This window comes from Miscanthus floridulus, chromosome 18 (assembly GCF_019320115.1).
Source record: "Miscanthus floridulus cultivar M001 chromosome 18, ASM1932011v1, whole genome shotgun sequence".
NCBI lineage: Eukaryota > Viridiplantae > Streptophyta > Magnoliopsida > Poales > Poaceae > Miscanthus > Miscanthus floridulus.
This window is the reverse complement of record NC_089597.1, coordinates 122,724,525-122,741,940: the sequence shown is the minus strand read 5'-3', so window position 1 is coordinate 122,741,940 and position 17,416 is coordinate 122,724,525. Positions and strand designations below refer to the sequence as shown.

The window sequence follows — 17,416 nt, the reverse complement described above, 5'->3', positions numbered from 1 at the left end:
TCAAAGTCACTGTTCAGCAGCAGTACTCACCAGTCACCTGACCTGACCGGTTGACCCGTACAATGGCGCACGCAGCGACGGTGACGAGGTTCAGAGCAGGAGAGGCCCAGGAAGCGGCCATGGCGAGCCCGAGCGGCCTGTGGACCGTGCTCGGGCAGGCCTCGAACGTGGCGCAGCTGGTCGGCGTGGACGCGCTCGGGCTGGTGTCCATGGTCGTGCAGGCCGCGCTGGCGGCGCGCCGCCACCGCGACGCGTGCCGGCGCCTGGCGCAGCACGTGGATATCGTCGGCGGCCTGCTGCGGGAGCTGGAGCTCGCCGAGCTGATGCGGCGGGAGGCCACGCGGCGGCCCCTCCAGCAGCTCCATGACGCCCTGCGGCGGTGCTACGCCCTCGTCACGGCGTGCCAGGACTGCGGGTACCTCCGCAACCTGTTTCTCGGCGCCCGGATGGCCGAAGAGCTCCGCGCCGTGGAGCAGGAGATCGACATGTTCATCCGCCTCGTCCCGCTTATCGCGCTCGTCGACACTACACATGAACGCCGGGTCACGGTACGCTCGTGTTTTAGCTTGTTGATTACTTTTGGTTGTTCATTTCATATCATGTGAACATGTAATTTGTATTGTTATTAGGAAGAAGAATAGCTTATTCTAGGGCCATTCGTTTTGTTTGTAATCCGATTGAAGTAGCATCTATGAACTGAAAAGTTTTATACAAAGTTACTACCACTGAATTCATCGAATGTCTTTTATATGTGTGTGTATGATTAGTTTTTTTAAAAAATAAACAGGTCAATCCTAGAGATAGATGACATCAGTAATACTTGTTGACTTCAAAGTCTTTGTCTACCAGCAGGCTGCTGAAGCAGTGCCAGTTCTAATCATGAATGGGTCAAGCCATCATCACGTCAGGTTACATTTTGTTTAAATGTAGTCGATTAAAAGTCAGCAAATTAATTCCTCGCATATCAAAATTCAAATCTATGTCATGCCTTTGAAGAAATTGGCATTTTGGCATAATGATCAGATTTCCAAGAAGTGTTGAGGACTTCACCAGAATACAAGTTCAAGGAGCTCCTAAAATTTATAATGTTGCAAAACAATCGTTTGCAGGTAGGTAGTTACCTCTATGATAGTATGATTTCTTATCCTCATAGTCGTGGTCTAAAAAAAATATCAAGAGACTGAAATTTTCATTTCAATGTTATCGCTTCAAGAATCTCTAATGCTTTAACTGTTGTTGATACTCCATGCTTTTGAACATACTGCAATGGAGAGAATAAAAGTGCTCGTGTGACTAATTTAATAAACTTGTACCACTTTCCTGTACCACACAGAATTTCATGCATCATATAGAAAGAAAATAAGCATGAATCATGGAAGAGCACTAAGCTAACTAGTAGTACTAGCATATATTATACATATGCAAACTCTAACCTGAAGTCCTACACTTGTCTTCGGATATGATGATCTATCAAAGAAGCTTGATTGTTCTCACTGTACTTCTTTATTAGCTTAACCAGATGAATGCTGCAGTTCCACCGGTGACAAGGATATACTATCCATAATTTCAGGAGCAATGGACTTGCAAGGACAGAAGATTCTGGACACTGAAGAACTGTTGGAGCTTTGTACCCATACTGAAGAGAGTTGCTCAGGATTCAGAAAGTTTGAATTCTCTCAGATTGTCAACGCTACCGACACATTCTCAGAGGATAGAAACGTTGGGTGGGGTGGTTTTGCTAAAGTTTACAAGGTAATTATAACCCAAATAGAATGAACTAACAAAATGAATGCTTGTAAGCATTATCTTTCAAATAAGTGATGCTCTAGTAGTCTATTTTGACATAATATAGTTCAAGCTTTATTTATTTGTGAACACTGCAGGGTGAGTTGCCTGATGGACTCATGATTGCCGTCAAAAGGTTGAATGAACATGTGGCAGTATATGATTTCACCAATGAATTTCTACTAGCGAGGCTTGAGCATATCAATCTAGTTAGGCTATTGGGGTGGTGCATCCATGGGAAAGAAAGAATTCTGGTGTATGAGCTCATGCACAAAGGTGGCCTGTACCAATTCATCTTTGGTATGTTTTCCTATAACCAAAGTTATTCTTCAAAACATACTTCACTTGATTCCTTTCATTATCTCTAAAGCCATTCTGATCAAATGAAAGACTTGAATAACTCCAGTTTTAGTTAATTCCTTCTTGCCTCAGCTGATCTGAATTTATTGTCGTTTGATTCAGAATAGCTTAAAATTGTAAACAAAAGGATTCTTAATATGCTTGTTGCCTTAACATTTTGCAGACAAAGTAAAGGGGCCATTGCTTGACTGGTCTAAGCGACTTAATATAATTAAAGGATTAGCAGAGGGACTCATTTACTTACACAAACACTCCAAGTTTTGCATTGTCCATAGGGACCTGAAACCAGAAAATGTCCTCCTGGATCATGGCATGAACCCAAAGATTTCAGATTTCGGATCAGCTGTAACTCTGAGTTCAGATGCATCAGAAGGGCATACAAGTAGGGTTGTGGGAACTTGGTAAGCAATTCACAACATTGATTGTAACAGGACTATGTGCAAAACAATTTTGTTCTTGTGCACTGATGCCACTCTCCTGATTGTTTATTCAGTGGTTACAAAGCTCCAGAGTATGCATCTCGAGGCATTTATTCAGTCAAGTCTGATGTTTTTAGCTTTGGGGTGTTGGCTTTAGTGGTCATCAGTGGGCGAAAGAATATCATACTGGAGCATCAAGGAGACACTGTTGGTAACCTCGTAAGAGACGTGAGTGATCCAACTTCTGAAATGTTGAATATTTGCTTAGTTTCATCCTCTCCATATTTATTTCAAAACCGGGCATACATATGTGAGTTTGGATTTACACTATAAAATCTTTGCTGACAGCTAAACATGTGTTTCAGGCATGGCAGTTGTGGCATGATGGAAGGCTACATGAGCTTGTAGATCCAATATTAGGTGATGGATTTGAACTTGCTGAGGTAAAGCAGTACGCTCAGGTGGCACTACTCTGCACTCAGGAAGATCGAGCAGATCGCCCCACCATGTCAGACGTTACTGCACTCCTAAACTTTGAAAGCATAAGCCTATTGCTGGATCCTAAGCAGCCATCTGAGCTGAACAATGGTGGTGCTACTGGCGACAAATTATCGACGTATGTTCATCAATCAAGTAGAACCATAAACATAACCATCACAAGCTCAGCTCCAGTATCAACTAGGGTCTGCATCATTGTGGAGCCAGAGACTTGAAATGTTCAAAATGATTTTAAAAACAGAGAATCCAGAATGTTTTCTCTTTGTGTAAATGATTTGTTTTGAACGAAATCTTTGTGTAAATAACATTATTTATTACTTTGAGAATATTACAGTATTTTGTTTTACTTCACCTCGATCGAGGCTCTGCTAGAGCTCGTTTTGGTGTTTGCCTTGTCTTTTTGCTTTTTTAAAAGGATTAAAATTGGCAAGCTAAGACTCTTTTTCGCGAATGCGCCTGAGCGTGTATTTCATTAAGAAGAGAGCGAGCACGATTTTTTAGCAGCCTAGGAACAGGAACATGGCTCACGTTCCCGTTCTCACGTTCCACACTCCATGAACCTCTGCGTTCCAGGAACGGGAACGTTCTGTTTCCACGTTATAAAATGATACCTATTTCCGTTCCGGAAATGGAACGGGAACAGGAACATGGCTACTAAGAGCACGACCACAAGATTCAAAACGAGCTCAGCCTCTTGTCAACACGGAAAAAACTTATCTCAATTCCACACTTAGTCAAAGTCGACGTCCACACTAACCTACTCACCTAGACCATATAATTGGGTTCGTCAATAGCGGCGACCAGGTCCGGGCAGAAGTGGCGGTGGTGAGCACGGCAGGAAGCGGCCATGGCAGGCCTGTGGACCGTCCTCGGGCAGGCCTCGAACGTGGCGCAGCTGGTCGGCGTCGACACGCTCGGGCTGGTGTCCATGGTCGTGCAGGCCGCGTTGGCTGCGCGCCGCCACCGCGACGCGTGCCGGCGCCTGGCGCAGCACGTGGAGGTCGTCGGCGGCCTGCTGCAGGAGCTGGAGGTCGCCGAGCTGATGCGGCGGGAGGTCACGCGGCGGCCGCTCGAGCAGCTCCAGGGCGCACTGCGACGGTGCTACGCGCTCGTCACGGCGTGCCAGGACTGCGGGTACCTCCGCAGCCTGTTCCTCGGCGCCCGGATGGCCGACGAGCTCCGCGCTGCGGAGAAGGAGATCGACATGTTCATCCGCTTAGTCCCACTTATCGCCCTCGTCGACAGTACGCATGATCGCAATGCCAAGGTATGCGTGTTTTACCTTGCTGATTAGTGAGTACTACTTATGAGGTGGCTTCTTGATTTGGTACTTCAGTTCATATGTTGTATGTATGAGGTCAAGAAGAAGAACTGATTTGAAGGAGATTATTTTGACCTCTCTGTAATCCCATCCCAAATTCTCCTTTCAGTTGACCCTAGGAAGTAGGAATTATGCGTGTGAATTTGAGTCCAATAGTCATTGCATATGCAAATGAAACAGTTTTATATTAACTGCTATAGTTCTCAACTGATCAAATGGCTTACTGTTCAATCACTCTCAATTGTACATCTATAGCATTTGTAAATTTTAACTGTTCCGTTCGTTAAGTTTTCTTTCTATCGTTGTCCAGCAGACTGCCGAGGGAGAACCAGGTCTAATCACGAATGGTTCAAACCATCATGTCAGGTGAGATTATTTTTAATGTAGTGGATAATACTCAGCAAGTGATTGCTCAGGTGTCAAATAGCAAACTTTATCATGCCCTACAAAATCTCAAATTATATCATTATCAATTCTTTATTAAGAAATCGGCATCCTAAGTGAACTTCAATAGATGAGCAATTAGAAATTTACTGATCATATTTGGCTAATTAATGACTAATAACTGATTTTAGATCATACGTTCTGAAAAGAAAAACATTTTTGGAGCATAGAGTTCTGAAAAAGCATTTCTGTTATTGTATATCAGACTAGTCAGTTTCATTTGGACTATGAATTAATTTGTCTAAAAAGAATTTTGCTTCCACAAATTTCTAGCATATTTGTTCATAGAGCAACAAGTATTTTTTTTTTACTTAAAAAAATCCGAGTGAACCTCTAATTATGTAACCAAGCAACCTGTTCTTCTGCTGAACACATTTTTCATCTTTTTCGGACTATTGATATTATTGATGGTTTTGGCATAATAATGATCTTTATCTACCTTCCATCGAAAAAAATGATCTTTATCTACCATTAGGTTTCCAAGAAGTGTTTCGGACTTCACCAAAATACAGATTCAAGGAGCTACTCAAGTTTGCAGTGTTGCAAAACAACCATTATCAGGTAGAAAGTCGCCACTGTAAGTTTCCTAGTTCTCGGGGATGTAGAATCAACCAAAAATAATAATAATAAAATAAATCCAAACTCAAATACTAAAATCTCATAGTAATGTTTTTTCTCCAAGAATCACTAAATTATTTTGACATGCATAATTTTTAATACTCTACTACTCATGCTTTTAAACATACTGCAACAGGACTAATGAAAAAGGGTGACATGTCACTAATTTAACATCTTTTATACCACTTCTGTATGCCACACAGAATTTCATACTGTATATATAAAAAATGAAATTAGCATGAGTCATGGGAAGAGTATTAAGTTACTAGTGTTACTAACATATCTGTAAGAGGCAAATTACATAGTCTTGCATAAAGTTCTACACTAAACAGTTCCTTTCAAAGTAAAATGTTATTTCGGTATCCAAACTACAAAGGTCTTCCAATGTGTTGATTCAATGATCTACCAAAGAAACTTGAACATTTTCATGGTATTTTTGTTTTTAATTATCCATATCAGCAAGTGTTGCGATTCTACAGTTAATATGGATAGCTTATCCATGATTCAGGAGCACTGGACTTTAGAGAACAGAAAAGTCTGAACATTGAAGAACTGTTGGAGCTTTGCATCCGTACTCAAGAGAGTTGCTCAGGATTCAGCAGGTTTGAATTCTTCCAGATTATTGATGCTACAGACAATTTCTCAGAAAGTAGAAACATCGGGTGGGGTGGTTTTGCTACAGTTTACAAGGTAATTATAACCCAAAACAGGAATTAACTAATGGAGTGATTGCTTATCCTTTGTCTTTCAAATGTGGCGCTATTTTTGTATTCTTGAAATGTTGTTTAAAGTAGATCTAATTAATCATTGCAGGGTCAGTTGCCTGATGGATCCATGATTGCCATCAAAAGGATGGATGAACATGCTACAGTGTTTGATTTCAGCAGTGAATTTCTGCTTGCGAGGCTTCAGCATACCAATCTAGTTAGATTTTTGGGGTGGTGTATCCATGGGAAAGAAAGGATTCTAGTGTATGAGTTCATGCACAAGGGTAGTCTGCACCATTTCATCTTTGGTAAACTTCCCTATGACCTGTTATTTTCACAGTATGTTTCGATATAGTTCCTCCATTTGTTTTTTCTAACATGAGTCATAACTGGTAGGAGCTCTGCCTATCGATTAAGAAGGGAAAAAAAGTTTAAACATCTTTATATACATAATACACCGGTGGGCATGGCCAGTCCCAAAACTCCACAGGAGCACCACATAATTCACCTGGCAAGATTTTTACACAACACAAAATTGCACACAAAGCAAGATTTACAGGTTGAGATCAACCGCAATGAATTAAATGCCCTCTTACACTACTCAATGTCTTCCTCAACTCTGGATGCCACTTGCTGCACTGTTTGGAATTATTTTCAAATATATGCCTATTGCACTCTTTACAAAGATTTCACTCTTGTTTCACTTTATTCTTGGTTTTAGATCATAGTTGATCTGAAGCTATTCTCATTTTGGTTTGTAGTTGTGTAAACCATAATTTCATTTTAAACTGAATCACAATTGTTCTTTTGCACATTTTGCAGACAAAAGAATGGGGTCCGTTGCTAGACTGGTCTAAGCGAATCAATATAATCAAAGGGTTAGCTGAAGGACTTGTTTACCTTCACAAACAGTCCAAGTTATGGATTGTCCATAGGGATTTGAAACCCAAGAACATCCTGTTAGATCATGACATGAACCCAAAGATTGCTGATTTTGGATCAGCTAGAACTCTGAGTTCAGATTTCGCTGAAGAGTGTACAAGCAGGGTTGTGGGGACTAGGTAAGATACACATAATTTCAATTCTAGGCTTCTGCAACAATAGTGTTCCAATGTGTTAATGTCTCTCTTTTGGTGTTTATGAAGTGGCTACAAAGCTCCTGAGTACATGTCTCGAGGTGTATACTTCACTAAAGACAGATGTGTTTAGCTTTGGGGTGATGGTTTTAGTGACCATCAGTGGGCGAAAGAATATCATAATGGAGAAGCAAGGAGATTCTGTTGGTACCCTTGTACGAGATGTGAGTAAACATGACATTTTAAAAGAGGCCATTCAAAATGTTGAATATTTGCAGTTGTTTTGTCCTCTGCATATTTGTACCAAAACTTTCTCCACTGTTTATGAATCTGTATTTACACTACAATATTGTTGGCCCTAAACAAACTGAATAAAATATTTCAGGCATGGCAACTATGGAACGATGGAAGGCTACATGAGCTTGTCGATCCAATATTGGGTGATGAATTTGAACTTGCTGAGGTAATGCAGTATGCTCAAGTGGCACTACTCTGCGCTCAGGAGGAACCAACAGATCGCCCAACCATGTTGGATGTTGTGTCACTCTTGAACTTTCAAAGCATAAGTTTATTACCAGATCCTAAGCAGCCATCAGAGCTGTACAAGCGAGGTGCTACTGGTGACAAGTTACCGACATATGTTAGCCAGTCAAGCAGGACCATAGACATAACAATCACAAGTTCAGCACCTATGTCAACGAGGGTCCGCATCATTGTAGACCCAGAGACCTAAAAAATGTAGACACAAATAAATATATAACAGAACATGGAGAACTTGAAATGTGATGGGCTTTGGGCCACTTCATGCAGAATGTCAAATATTAGGAGCATACTGTCTGTGTGTGTATATTACATCACTCTTGCCGTTTTTGGATTTCACCTATAATATCCAATGGTTAATGGGTAACTATCCGTGTCATTGTCAGGAAAAAAATATTTGTATCTTCATTGCTGATATGGTGATATCTTAGTCAATGTGTTAGAGCTTGTTGGCGCACAAACACTGCCACAGCCATCAAATCCATAGCAGATTTCACCAACGAGCCTGGATACTAAAATTTAGCATGAAACCAAGTAGAAGAGTAATATCCACATGCATCACCACCTATTAGCAATTACAGAATTACTCCTGCACAACAGGAAACAAAAAGGCAAAATCTAAATGGAGTAGGTCCTCCATTTTAGTCTTAAGAAAGGAGAGTCCACAAACTTTCTCAAAATACAATTTTGTCCCTGCCATTTTCAGGGTTCAGGAAAAAAAAGGAAAGATGATTTGTTTACTTTGTGCATATAACCACAAAAGTAACTTTATGGTCCGTAAATGTAACATGTGAAAAGTTACATCTAATTGGAAAAGGAATTTTGTAAGGCTGTAAGCTATGGTTTATAGTCCTGTGAATAGAACTAGTGAACAAGTTATGTCTAATACTAGAAAATTAACCTTGTTGTCTCAAAGATGTAACTTTGATGTTTTGGAAAAGTAACTTAACTGTTTTGTAAATTTAACTTCTTTGTTGTTCAAAATTATTACTTATACTCTGATGATGCAATTTTATTGTTTTGAAAATTTAACTTTTCTATTAGGAAAAAGTCTACATAACCCCCTCACCTATTGCAACCCAACTACTTCACCCCCCAACCTATAAAACCAGTTATTTGACCCCTTAACCTTTGCAAAACCGTTTAAATAACCCTCTGGGGTGGTTTTGCATAGCAGTTTTGCCATGTTGGTGTGCTGTCTGGAACCATTTTGAAGAATTACCTCTCGAAGGGAAAGTAACGTGCATTCACTACCAAGCAAGATTGTCGAACAATCAAGGTACTGGTATATCTCATCTGAGGAACCACATTCAGGTGAGCTGCAAGCAAATCCCCCCAGATATTGATCGCAGTTCAATATTTGCAAGTAATGCCTCCACTACAGATACAAGTAATTTCATAGTGGACCCAAAAATCACTAGAGATTTTATGACAAAGTTTTGGATCAGTGCAAATGTTGCTTTTAAAAAGATAGAAGACAAATTCTTTAAGAAAATGATGAAATCAGCTCACCCTAGCCTTGAAGTTCATGGCAGGAAGACACTTAAGAATGATTGCATGGCTGTTTATGGTGATGAAAGAAGAAAGATTATGAGTTGCTTTGCTTCTTTGGATTCTCGTGTCAGTTTCACCACTGATATGTGGACATCAGTCCAGGAACTTGGTTATATTTGTTCGACTGCTCATTACATAGATGAAGAATTTAAGCTTCACAGTCATCTCCTCAATTTTAAACAAGTTCCTCATCCACACAACTCCACTGCAATTCATAGTACAATCATGGAATGTCTTTATGAGTGGGATCTATCAAATAGAGCTTTTGCTTTTACTCTTGATAATGCCACATCTAATGACAAAGCTGTGGGAAAGTTGAAAAGCTCACTTTGGGCGCATATGCCATTTAGAGGTCTGGACCTTCATGTGAGATGTGCAGCCCATATTCTGAACTTAATTGTCCAAGATGGTATGAAAATTATTCGGGGTGCGATTGAGCCAATTAGGAATGTCATAAAGCATCTTTCCTCATCTAGCTCCCGCCTGCAGGTTTTTAACACCCTTCCACAACAATTTGGGCTTCCACGTAAGAGGGGATTCATTCTAGATGTTCCGACTAGATGGAACTCCACATATGACATACTGGAGGAAGCTATTAAGTATAAAGATGCATTGGCACGCTATGCTGATTTGCAAAGTATTCCAGGGCCTAACTTGGAACAATGGGACTTGGCTATTAGAGTTTGTAAGTTCTTGCAAAACTTTGCTGATGCAACAAGAGAATTCTCTGTGCATTAGTATCCAACTGCACATATATATCTTGAAGAGATTTGGGGGATAAGAGAACTACTCCTTGATGAGAGCAACCAAAGTGATGACTTTTTGAAGGCCATATGTAATGAGATGAAGTTAAAGTTTGATAAATACTGGGATCAGCCTAATAAAGTTCTTTTGATTGCATTGCTGCTAGACCCACGATACAAAGTATATTTCATGAAATATTACCTCACAAAAGCATATGGAGGGGAGGTAGCTTCTAACGAGACAAATGATGCTATGATCTGGTTTAAAGCGTACTATACTCATTATGACAGCATGCTGCAGAGTAGTTCACAGAGCAATGTTTCTTCCTCGCCTGAAGTTATTGGATCAACAAGCATGCTCTCTCGGTCATCTGCAAGACGCAAGTTAGGGATGGAATTTGTTTTGTACAAACAACAAAGTCGATCTCATCGCTCAAGAAGATGTGAAATTGATACTTACCTGGAGGATTCATTGGCTTCTGGAAGGGAGGGTGAAAATTTTGATATTTTGAAGTGGTGGAAAACAAAATCTGATCAATACCCTGTGCTAGCTAGGATGGTTCGTGACTTTCTAGCAATACCTTTGTCATCAGTAGCCTCTGAATCCACTTTTAGTACTGCTGGTATGATAATTGACAAATACAGAAATTCTTTAAGTCCGAAAACAGTAGCGGCACTTATATGTACAAAAGATTGGCTCAAGGATTGCAATTCAGATGATGAAGTGGATGATGACAACAGCGACGATGATTAGTGTTCAGAAATGCACTCAGGTATGCAATTTCTGGATTTTTAAATTCAGTATACACTATACAGTAGCCTTAGCTCTTTTAGTCCTCATAGACTTAGCTCTTTTATGATCTGGACTGCTTTTCCTTAGTCCCATGTACTCTGTTCCTTTGTTAATTCCTTTTTACTATTGGTGTTATGAGTGAACATTAAACTGATTGCATGTCACTCCTACTAGCAAACTTATAAATATCTGTATTGGGAATTAGCAATGGATTGATCCACGATGGACTAACCCAGAAATGCACTTCAAAATGTCATCAAATCCGCTGTTGAATGTATGGCTTCTTGTAGTATATCTGTTGGCTGTTGAAAATGTCGCTACAGCTTTCTCTGAACCAACAGAGCTTAGTATATCTGTTGGTTGTTCGATCTGTTGTTTTGAAAGCTTTCTGTTGAAAATCTGCACCATGAGCTGAACTTGTGAAATTTCAGTTTCCTGCGATTTCGTTTGTTTATTTATTTGTTCAGAACGATATCTGTGTGGAGAGTAAGATCAGAACTCTGTTAATTCCTTTTTCTTTCTTTCTTTTAGGAAACTGTATCAAGTACCAAGGGTCAAGTATCAAGGGGGGTCAAAGAGGCATTGAAGGTAGGATGGAACCGCTACGCTCCTCTCCTCCGCCCCCACCCCCGCCCCCGCCCCCGCCCCCGTACGCCGCCCACCAGCCCAGATCCGCCGCCGCCGGCCGCGGCCCCCGGTCCCCGCGTGTTTCTACGCGCTCCCCTCCCCGCGGCCGTCCTCCCCATCCCGCTAGCGCCGCCCGCGGTGGCTCATGGCCACAGATCGAACAACCCTACCGCCGCTGCTCGTCCCGTACGCTGTCTCCCCACCATCCGGGCCCCGGTGCGCCCGCCGCTGCTTCCGCTGCGGCGCACGGGGAGTCCTCTGCCCCCTTTCCGAGGCAATTTCTCCGCCTCGGCGCCACCTCCGCCGGGTCCGCTGCTACTGCTGTCGGGTTGGAAAGGACGGAAGGCACGTCGTCCCGACGCGTTAGGTTCGCCGCTACCCTCTTCTGCCGTCCGGGGAGGCGTTACTACCCCACCAGCGCTGCGCCTGCAAGATCCTGCCTCAGATCCACGTCGGGGAGGCGCAACGCTCTTTCCGCTGGGCTGTCATCTCCAACTATCCAGTCTCCGCCCGGCTTTGGGGGTACTTCCCCTTCCCGAGGGGGGAGACCTAGACCTGTCACCGAGGCGTGGCAGGGGGCCGGTGCGGCGCATTCAAGCGAAGGTGAGGAGGGCTGGTCTATGGTGCGCCCGCGATACTGGTGGCGTCTCCCCGGGTTCAAGACCAAGGCGCATTCAACACCCTCAACCACCCAGGTCATTTCAGCGCGTCATCACCTCAGTGTGGAGCTGCTGCGGCGCTTGCGAGGTAAATGCTTCCGCTGCCTCGCCCCTGGCCACGCCGCGGCGACCTGCAGGGACCCGGTGCGCTGTTTCTCGTGCGGCCGCTGGGGACATAAAAGCAATGTGTGCGCTACAAGATCTTCAACCGCCAGGCAGCAACCAACACCGCCCAAGGCTGCTCCTCCTCCCCTCGACGAAACAAACTTCCCACCTCTACAAGCGAGCGGCATGGCCAGGCCCGGGGACCCCTCCGTCCGTCCCCTGGACACCTATGCAGTGGCTCTCTCCGTAGACTCAATGGACCAGGAGCTCGACCGCCTCTCCATGCATGGCATGGTGGCCTGGCTGGGGGGAACCGCCCGGTGGTTGAGCCGGAGATCATCAAGCGGGCCATCTGCCACCAGTTTCCGGTTCATCCGGAAGATGTCTCCGTCGTCAGGCACGCGCCCGAGGACTTCTTCATCGACTTCAAGCACCGGCACCACCACGATGAGGCGGTGTCGCGGGGGACCTTCCCCTATCGCAACCTCGACATCCACACAAGGCCATGGCAGCTGGTGACACACGGAGAAATCTGCGACCTCAAGTTCCGCGTCCGCCTATGCCTCGAAGGCATCCCCCTCCACGCCTGGAGCGAGAGCATTGCCAAGAGGGCGGTCGCCAGAGCTTGCGACATCGACTACGTTGAGAAGACCTCGCTGGACCGTGCCGACACCAGGGCACTCTGCGTCTGGGCCTAGACGCACAACCCATCCGACATCCCAAAGGTAACCTGGCTGACTTTGTCATGCAGAAAGACGGAGGCCCACTGTTCGCAGGATACCCACGGCCGCCGGGGACTCACCTTCAGGGTGCTGGTGCACCTTGACTTGGTGGAGGACCCTCTGGGCAGAGACGGCCTGGCCGCTGCTCCCCGAGTCTTCACGTGGGACTACGGGATCATGGATGGAGAAAGGATGCCGCGCGACCGCCACGACCCTCCACCGGCTGACACCCGTGGCGGCAACTGCGACGACGACAGCGACCATCGTGGGCGCCGTGAACACCACGGGGACAGGTGGTACTCGCGGCTCACCCGCAGCCTGTCACGGGCGCCAAAGGACCGCGAGCGGGAACGCTCGGCGTCCAGGCACGGTGGCCGCTGACACCAAAGTCCGGAACGTGGGGGTCGTCGACGACCATTGCACAGCAACGCGGACGGCCACGGGGATCGCCAGATGACCACAGGCGGTGACGCGGCTCGCAAGGGTGCACGGCAACCGACCCAAGGCGACGCTACAGATGCTGGCATGGGGGCTCGGCAGCACCTCGTCATCCACCCGGCTGATGCCCTCCGCAGAGCCAGGGGACGAAGCAGGGAAAGGGCGACCCACCGTAGGCCGCATAGGCGCGCGCGCTCGGAGCCGAGGAACACGACGTCACGCTCAAAATCACCATCGCCGCGCCTGCGCTGCAAGTCACCGGACTTCAACGGAGGCAACGGCAACAACCACCACCCGTCGCCAAGCCCTCCCAAGGTGCGTGCAGAACAGAGTCAATGCGACGACTCGCCCGTCATCCCTTTGGTCTCTGCCCCTCCAACCTGCGAACCGAACGACCCTCCAGTTGCCGCTGCACACGGCACATACGAACCAACTAACGACTCCTCTTCGGGGCACCTCACCAGAAACGTATCTCCTACTTGTATGAATGAACTGTAGGTTCCCCCCACCGACGACCACGACGTCGTGACAGAGCAGCGTGCACGCCTCGCGGCTGACCGACGCTTCCGCATGGGCCAGGTCTACGCCAGGAGGCCAGGCCCTCTCCGCACGCCCCGCGCCCACACAAAGCAGGCCAGAAACGCCCAGGTGGTGCGTTTCCGCCCTGGCGCGGTCTACTCCAGGCGCCGTGTCCGCGGGTTGTCCGGCAACAGCCCCAGCCGCACACACATGGCAAATGAACTTCAACAACTGCAGCCGGAACAGAACGCCAACGCCGAGGAGGTAAACAATGCCGGCCAAACGACGAACGCCAATGATGCTCTGGTATCTGATTTCCTACAGGGAATTTCACAATCCCTGCCTCCACCCATCTTGCAGGTCCAGCCGCGTCAGCACAGCACACCAAATCGACGCAAGAAGGCCCTGCTACCGGCGCGAAGAAGCGTCCGCATAGCCGCCATGAATTGGCCAAGGGGTGACACCCAAGCGAGGGCCAGGCTTGTGCTGATGAAAAGACTGGGCATCCTCGACAGGGGAGGACTCAGCCATGACGACGCGTTGCTGCGCTACTTCGGCTTGTACAAGGGACCACTTAATGACGACGCCGTGAAGGCAATGACGGCTCTGTGTGGCCTCGACGCCGACGAGGCGCTGCCACACGCCTAGATGACTGCTGTCGCAAATGGGTCGCCCGTTGTAATAATGGTAGTAATCGTTTGCCACTGCAGAAGCTCTTCGAGCTCCACATCTTTTGTGTACCGCCTGGGTTCGGCGACAGCCAGAGGCCTACAGTCGCCATCCCACCCAACTGCAACAAACCGTCACCTGGTAGTTAGATGTATCAAAAACTCAGCGTGCAGGGAGCAAGTGCTCTGTATCGTCGTGCCGACAGCCAGCGGCTTTCAGTTGTATCGGCCACTACGAGTTGATGCTTTCGTAATCTGTGTGTGCTTTTGCCACTGTGGGCTTACCTTGATGCCTATTGCCTATACTAAACCAACAAATGGCTTCCGACTTGCCTACTCCTGAAGAATTATTGTACGTAGGGTACCATTAGTTGACATATGGCACAGCTGAATTGCCAGGTACTTAATTGGAACGTCAGGGGGCTAAATGATGGCGCCCGACAGGACTCGGTTAGTGAGCTCGTGAGAACCACCGGCGCCACCATTGTATGTTTACAAGAAACAAAGATGCAAGCTATGGAACGTAATGTGGTTCGCCGAATAGTCGGAGCGAAATTTGAAAACTCCTATAGTGTGCTCCCGGTGGAACAAACACATGGAGGCATCTTCCTGGCGGTCAACAAAGACTTCTTTGACCTTTCCGACATTGCACTTACCGCGAACACTATAACCGTGCAAATCAAGATGAGGGCAGATGGAAAAACGTGGCAAATTATGGTGGTATATGGGCCGCAAGGGGAGGATGCCAAACTTCAATTCCTCCAAGAACTAAAAAACATTCCGCCACCGGAGAATGATAGATGGCTCATCCTCAGAGATTTCAACCTCATCTACCAGGCGGAAGATAAAAACAACGCCAATCTCAACCGACGTCTCATGGGGGGCATTTAGAGCGACGATCGATCATTTGGGACTCAAAGTGTCGGTGTTTTGGAACCGGGGGTCCCTCAACCAACGAGTGAATTTGTGCTGCGTGCCCCTAATCCCGGATGGTGATGCAAAGAGACACAAGGTTTATACTGGTTCAGGCAATCGAGGCCCTACGTCCAGTCTGAGAGATCGATCTTCTGTTCCTTGCACCGGAGTGCTTGTAGTAGGGGGTTACAAGCTAGGTGAGAGAGGGAGCTAGCCCCAGGTCTCGGCGAGGGTGGTGCGGGCTGCTTGAGGCGTTGTTCTCAAGCAGCGTAGAAGTGTGTAGTTCTATCGGTGTGTTCGTCTTTCCTCCCCCTTCTCTCTCTAGAAATGGCCCCGGTCCCTCCCTTTTATACTCTAAGGGAGAACCAGGGACGTCCATACATAGCGCTCTATAAATGGGGGTGGCGTATCTGAGCCCTGTAGCGGGCCACTGTTGTGGTATGGTCGATGGAGTGGCCCCGTCCTTGTCGTGCAGAAGTGACGCGCCGGTCATACTTGATCTTGTGCGTCGTGGGGCTCTAGTACAGCTTGATGCAGGACATGGCGGACGACGTGCTGGTCATCGTGCGATGATGTCGTAGGGAGCTGTGGCTCTGCAGATGCCGAGGCCGAGCCATCGTGGGGGGCTCGGCGGACATGGATCCTCAGGCTGCCGAGCCCCTGAAGCAAACTGCCGAGGCCTTGGAGGGAATTATTGGTCCTGGGTACTGATTCCAAGGCCACAGTATCCCAGACGTGGCTCCCCACGCTACGTTGTTCTCGGAGCAGGAGTTGGCAGCACAGTGAGGCATGGGCGTCAACCATGTGCATAGTGGTTAGCACAGTGGCGGGTAACCCCTGCCCAGTCCTACCTCCTGTCCCGTCAGCCATTCCGCTGTACTGTGCCGAGCATGCAGCCGATGTTAGGGGCAGCAGTTGGCTGAGTTAATGCGACACGACATTTTGTCAGAGGGACGGGTGAACGAAGAGGCAGCGGAGTGCTGCCGAGCCCGCCTCGCGCGAGACGGAGGGTCGGCGGCCCGGCCGAGGCCTACGACGAGAGGGGGTCGGCCGAGGCCTTTGGTGGGGGATCGACCGAGGTCAGCGGTGAGGGGGCCTCGGGCGAGTCGGAGAATCGGCCGAGGCCAGCGGTGTTTAGCTGGTTTTGACTTTTACGAAGTCTAAGCAGTCATTTTTTGGTTCTTGCTTAGGGTACCCCTTCTCACTGTATCCGACAGTAGCCCCCGAGCCTTGGGGGGAGTGGAGGCACTCCCCATGAGGTTCTGACGAGAATTGGCTCTTGATAGTTCCTATTGGGATGGTGTTTTGTACTCGAGGTTTCGGTAGGTGCGCGCGAGCGCACCCGCCGGGTGTAGCCCCCGAGGCCCTGGAGGAGTGATTTCACTTCTTCAGGGGCTTTTTTCTCTCTCGAGTGAGGGGTTTTCATTGTGTTTGCCGGGCCCGTGGGTGCGAGTTCGGATCGCAGGGCCTCGACGATGCTGCGGAAAGAGCCCCTTAGCCTCCGCCTGGAGTGAGAGGGCCGTCAGGGGTTCCCCCGGCTTTTTGTACGACCCTCGTGCTTCCTTTTCACTCGGAAGGAGGGGTGGAAGATGCCATGCTACCCTCGGTGGGCGCGAGCGACGGCATTTCCGGTGAGCTGATATCGGGTAAGTCCGAGTGGAGGCCCGTACCCTGTTCGCTGGGGGTCGGCTAGCGGTCCGGAGACGCGCTCCAAGAGTACCGGTGGGTTTCTCTAGTGGGTGCCGAGGCCGTTCGCTGGGCCTCAGTGGCTCGGTGCCTCCCTACGGTGGGATCCCATTCGGAGACCTCCCTGCCGGTCTCGGACACGACACAGGGCGCGCTCGTACAGGCTCGCCTGTAGTTGTCCCTGACTCTTTTGCCCTGGGGCAGCTGTCGAAACCCCTG

At 47.4% G+C, this 17,416-nt stretch overlaps 2 protein-coding genes and 1 pseudogene across 3 annotated transcripts; all 3 read left to right on the top strand.

Annotated features, from left to right (window-relative positions):
• Positions 1 to 28: 28 nt before the first annotated feature.
• LOC136521752 (putative cysteine-rich receptor-like protein kinase 20) lies at positions 29 to 3,417 on the top strand. Of its 2 annotated transcripts, none has more exons than XM_066515525.1 (8): positions 29 to 548; positions 853 to 908; positions 1,024 to 1,109; positions 1,571 to 1,752; positions 1,884 to 2,085; positions 2,309 to 2,546; positions 2,639 to 2,792; positions 2,930 to 3,417. In XM_066515525.1, exons 1-8 carry the CDS (start codon positions 63 to 65, stop codon positions 3,275 to 3,277), a joined length of 1,752 nt encoding a protein of 583 aa, XP_066371622.1. In that variant the 5' UTR covers positions 29 to 62; the 3' UTR covers positions 3,278 to 3,417. The 2 variants fall into 2 exon arrangements, with proteins under 2 accessions (XP_066371622.1, XP_066371621.1); XM_066515524.1 differs by having other exon boundaries at positions 850 to 908.
• Positions 3,418 to 3,700: 283 nt separating this feature from the next.
• On the top strand, positions 3,701 to 8,135 carry LOC136521466 (putative cysteine-rich receptor-like protein kinase 20; annotated as a pseudogene).
• Positions 8,136 to 13,432: 5,297 nt separating this feature from the next.
• LOC136523043 (uncharacterized) lies at positions 13,433 to 15,167 on the top strand. The gene is made up of 2 exons (XM_066516825.1): positions 13,433 to 14,192; positions 14,289 to 15,167. Exons 1-2 carry the CDS (start codon positions 13,980 to 13,982, stop codon positions 14,574 to 14,576), a joined length of 501 nt encoding a protein of 166 aa, XP_066372922.1. The 5' UTR covers positions 13,433 to 13,979; the 3' UTR covers positions 14,577 to 15,167.
• The last annotated feature ends 2,249 nt before the right edge of the window (positions 15,168 to 17,416 follow it).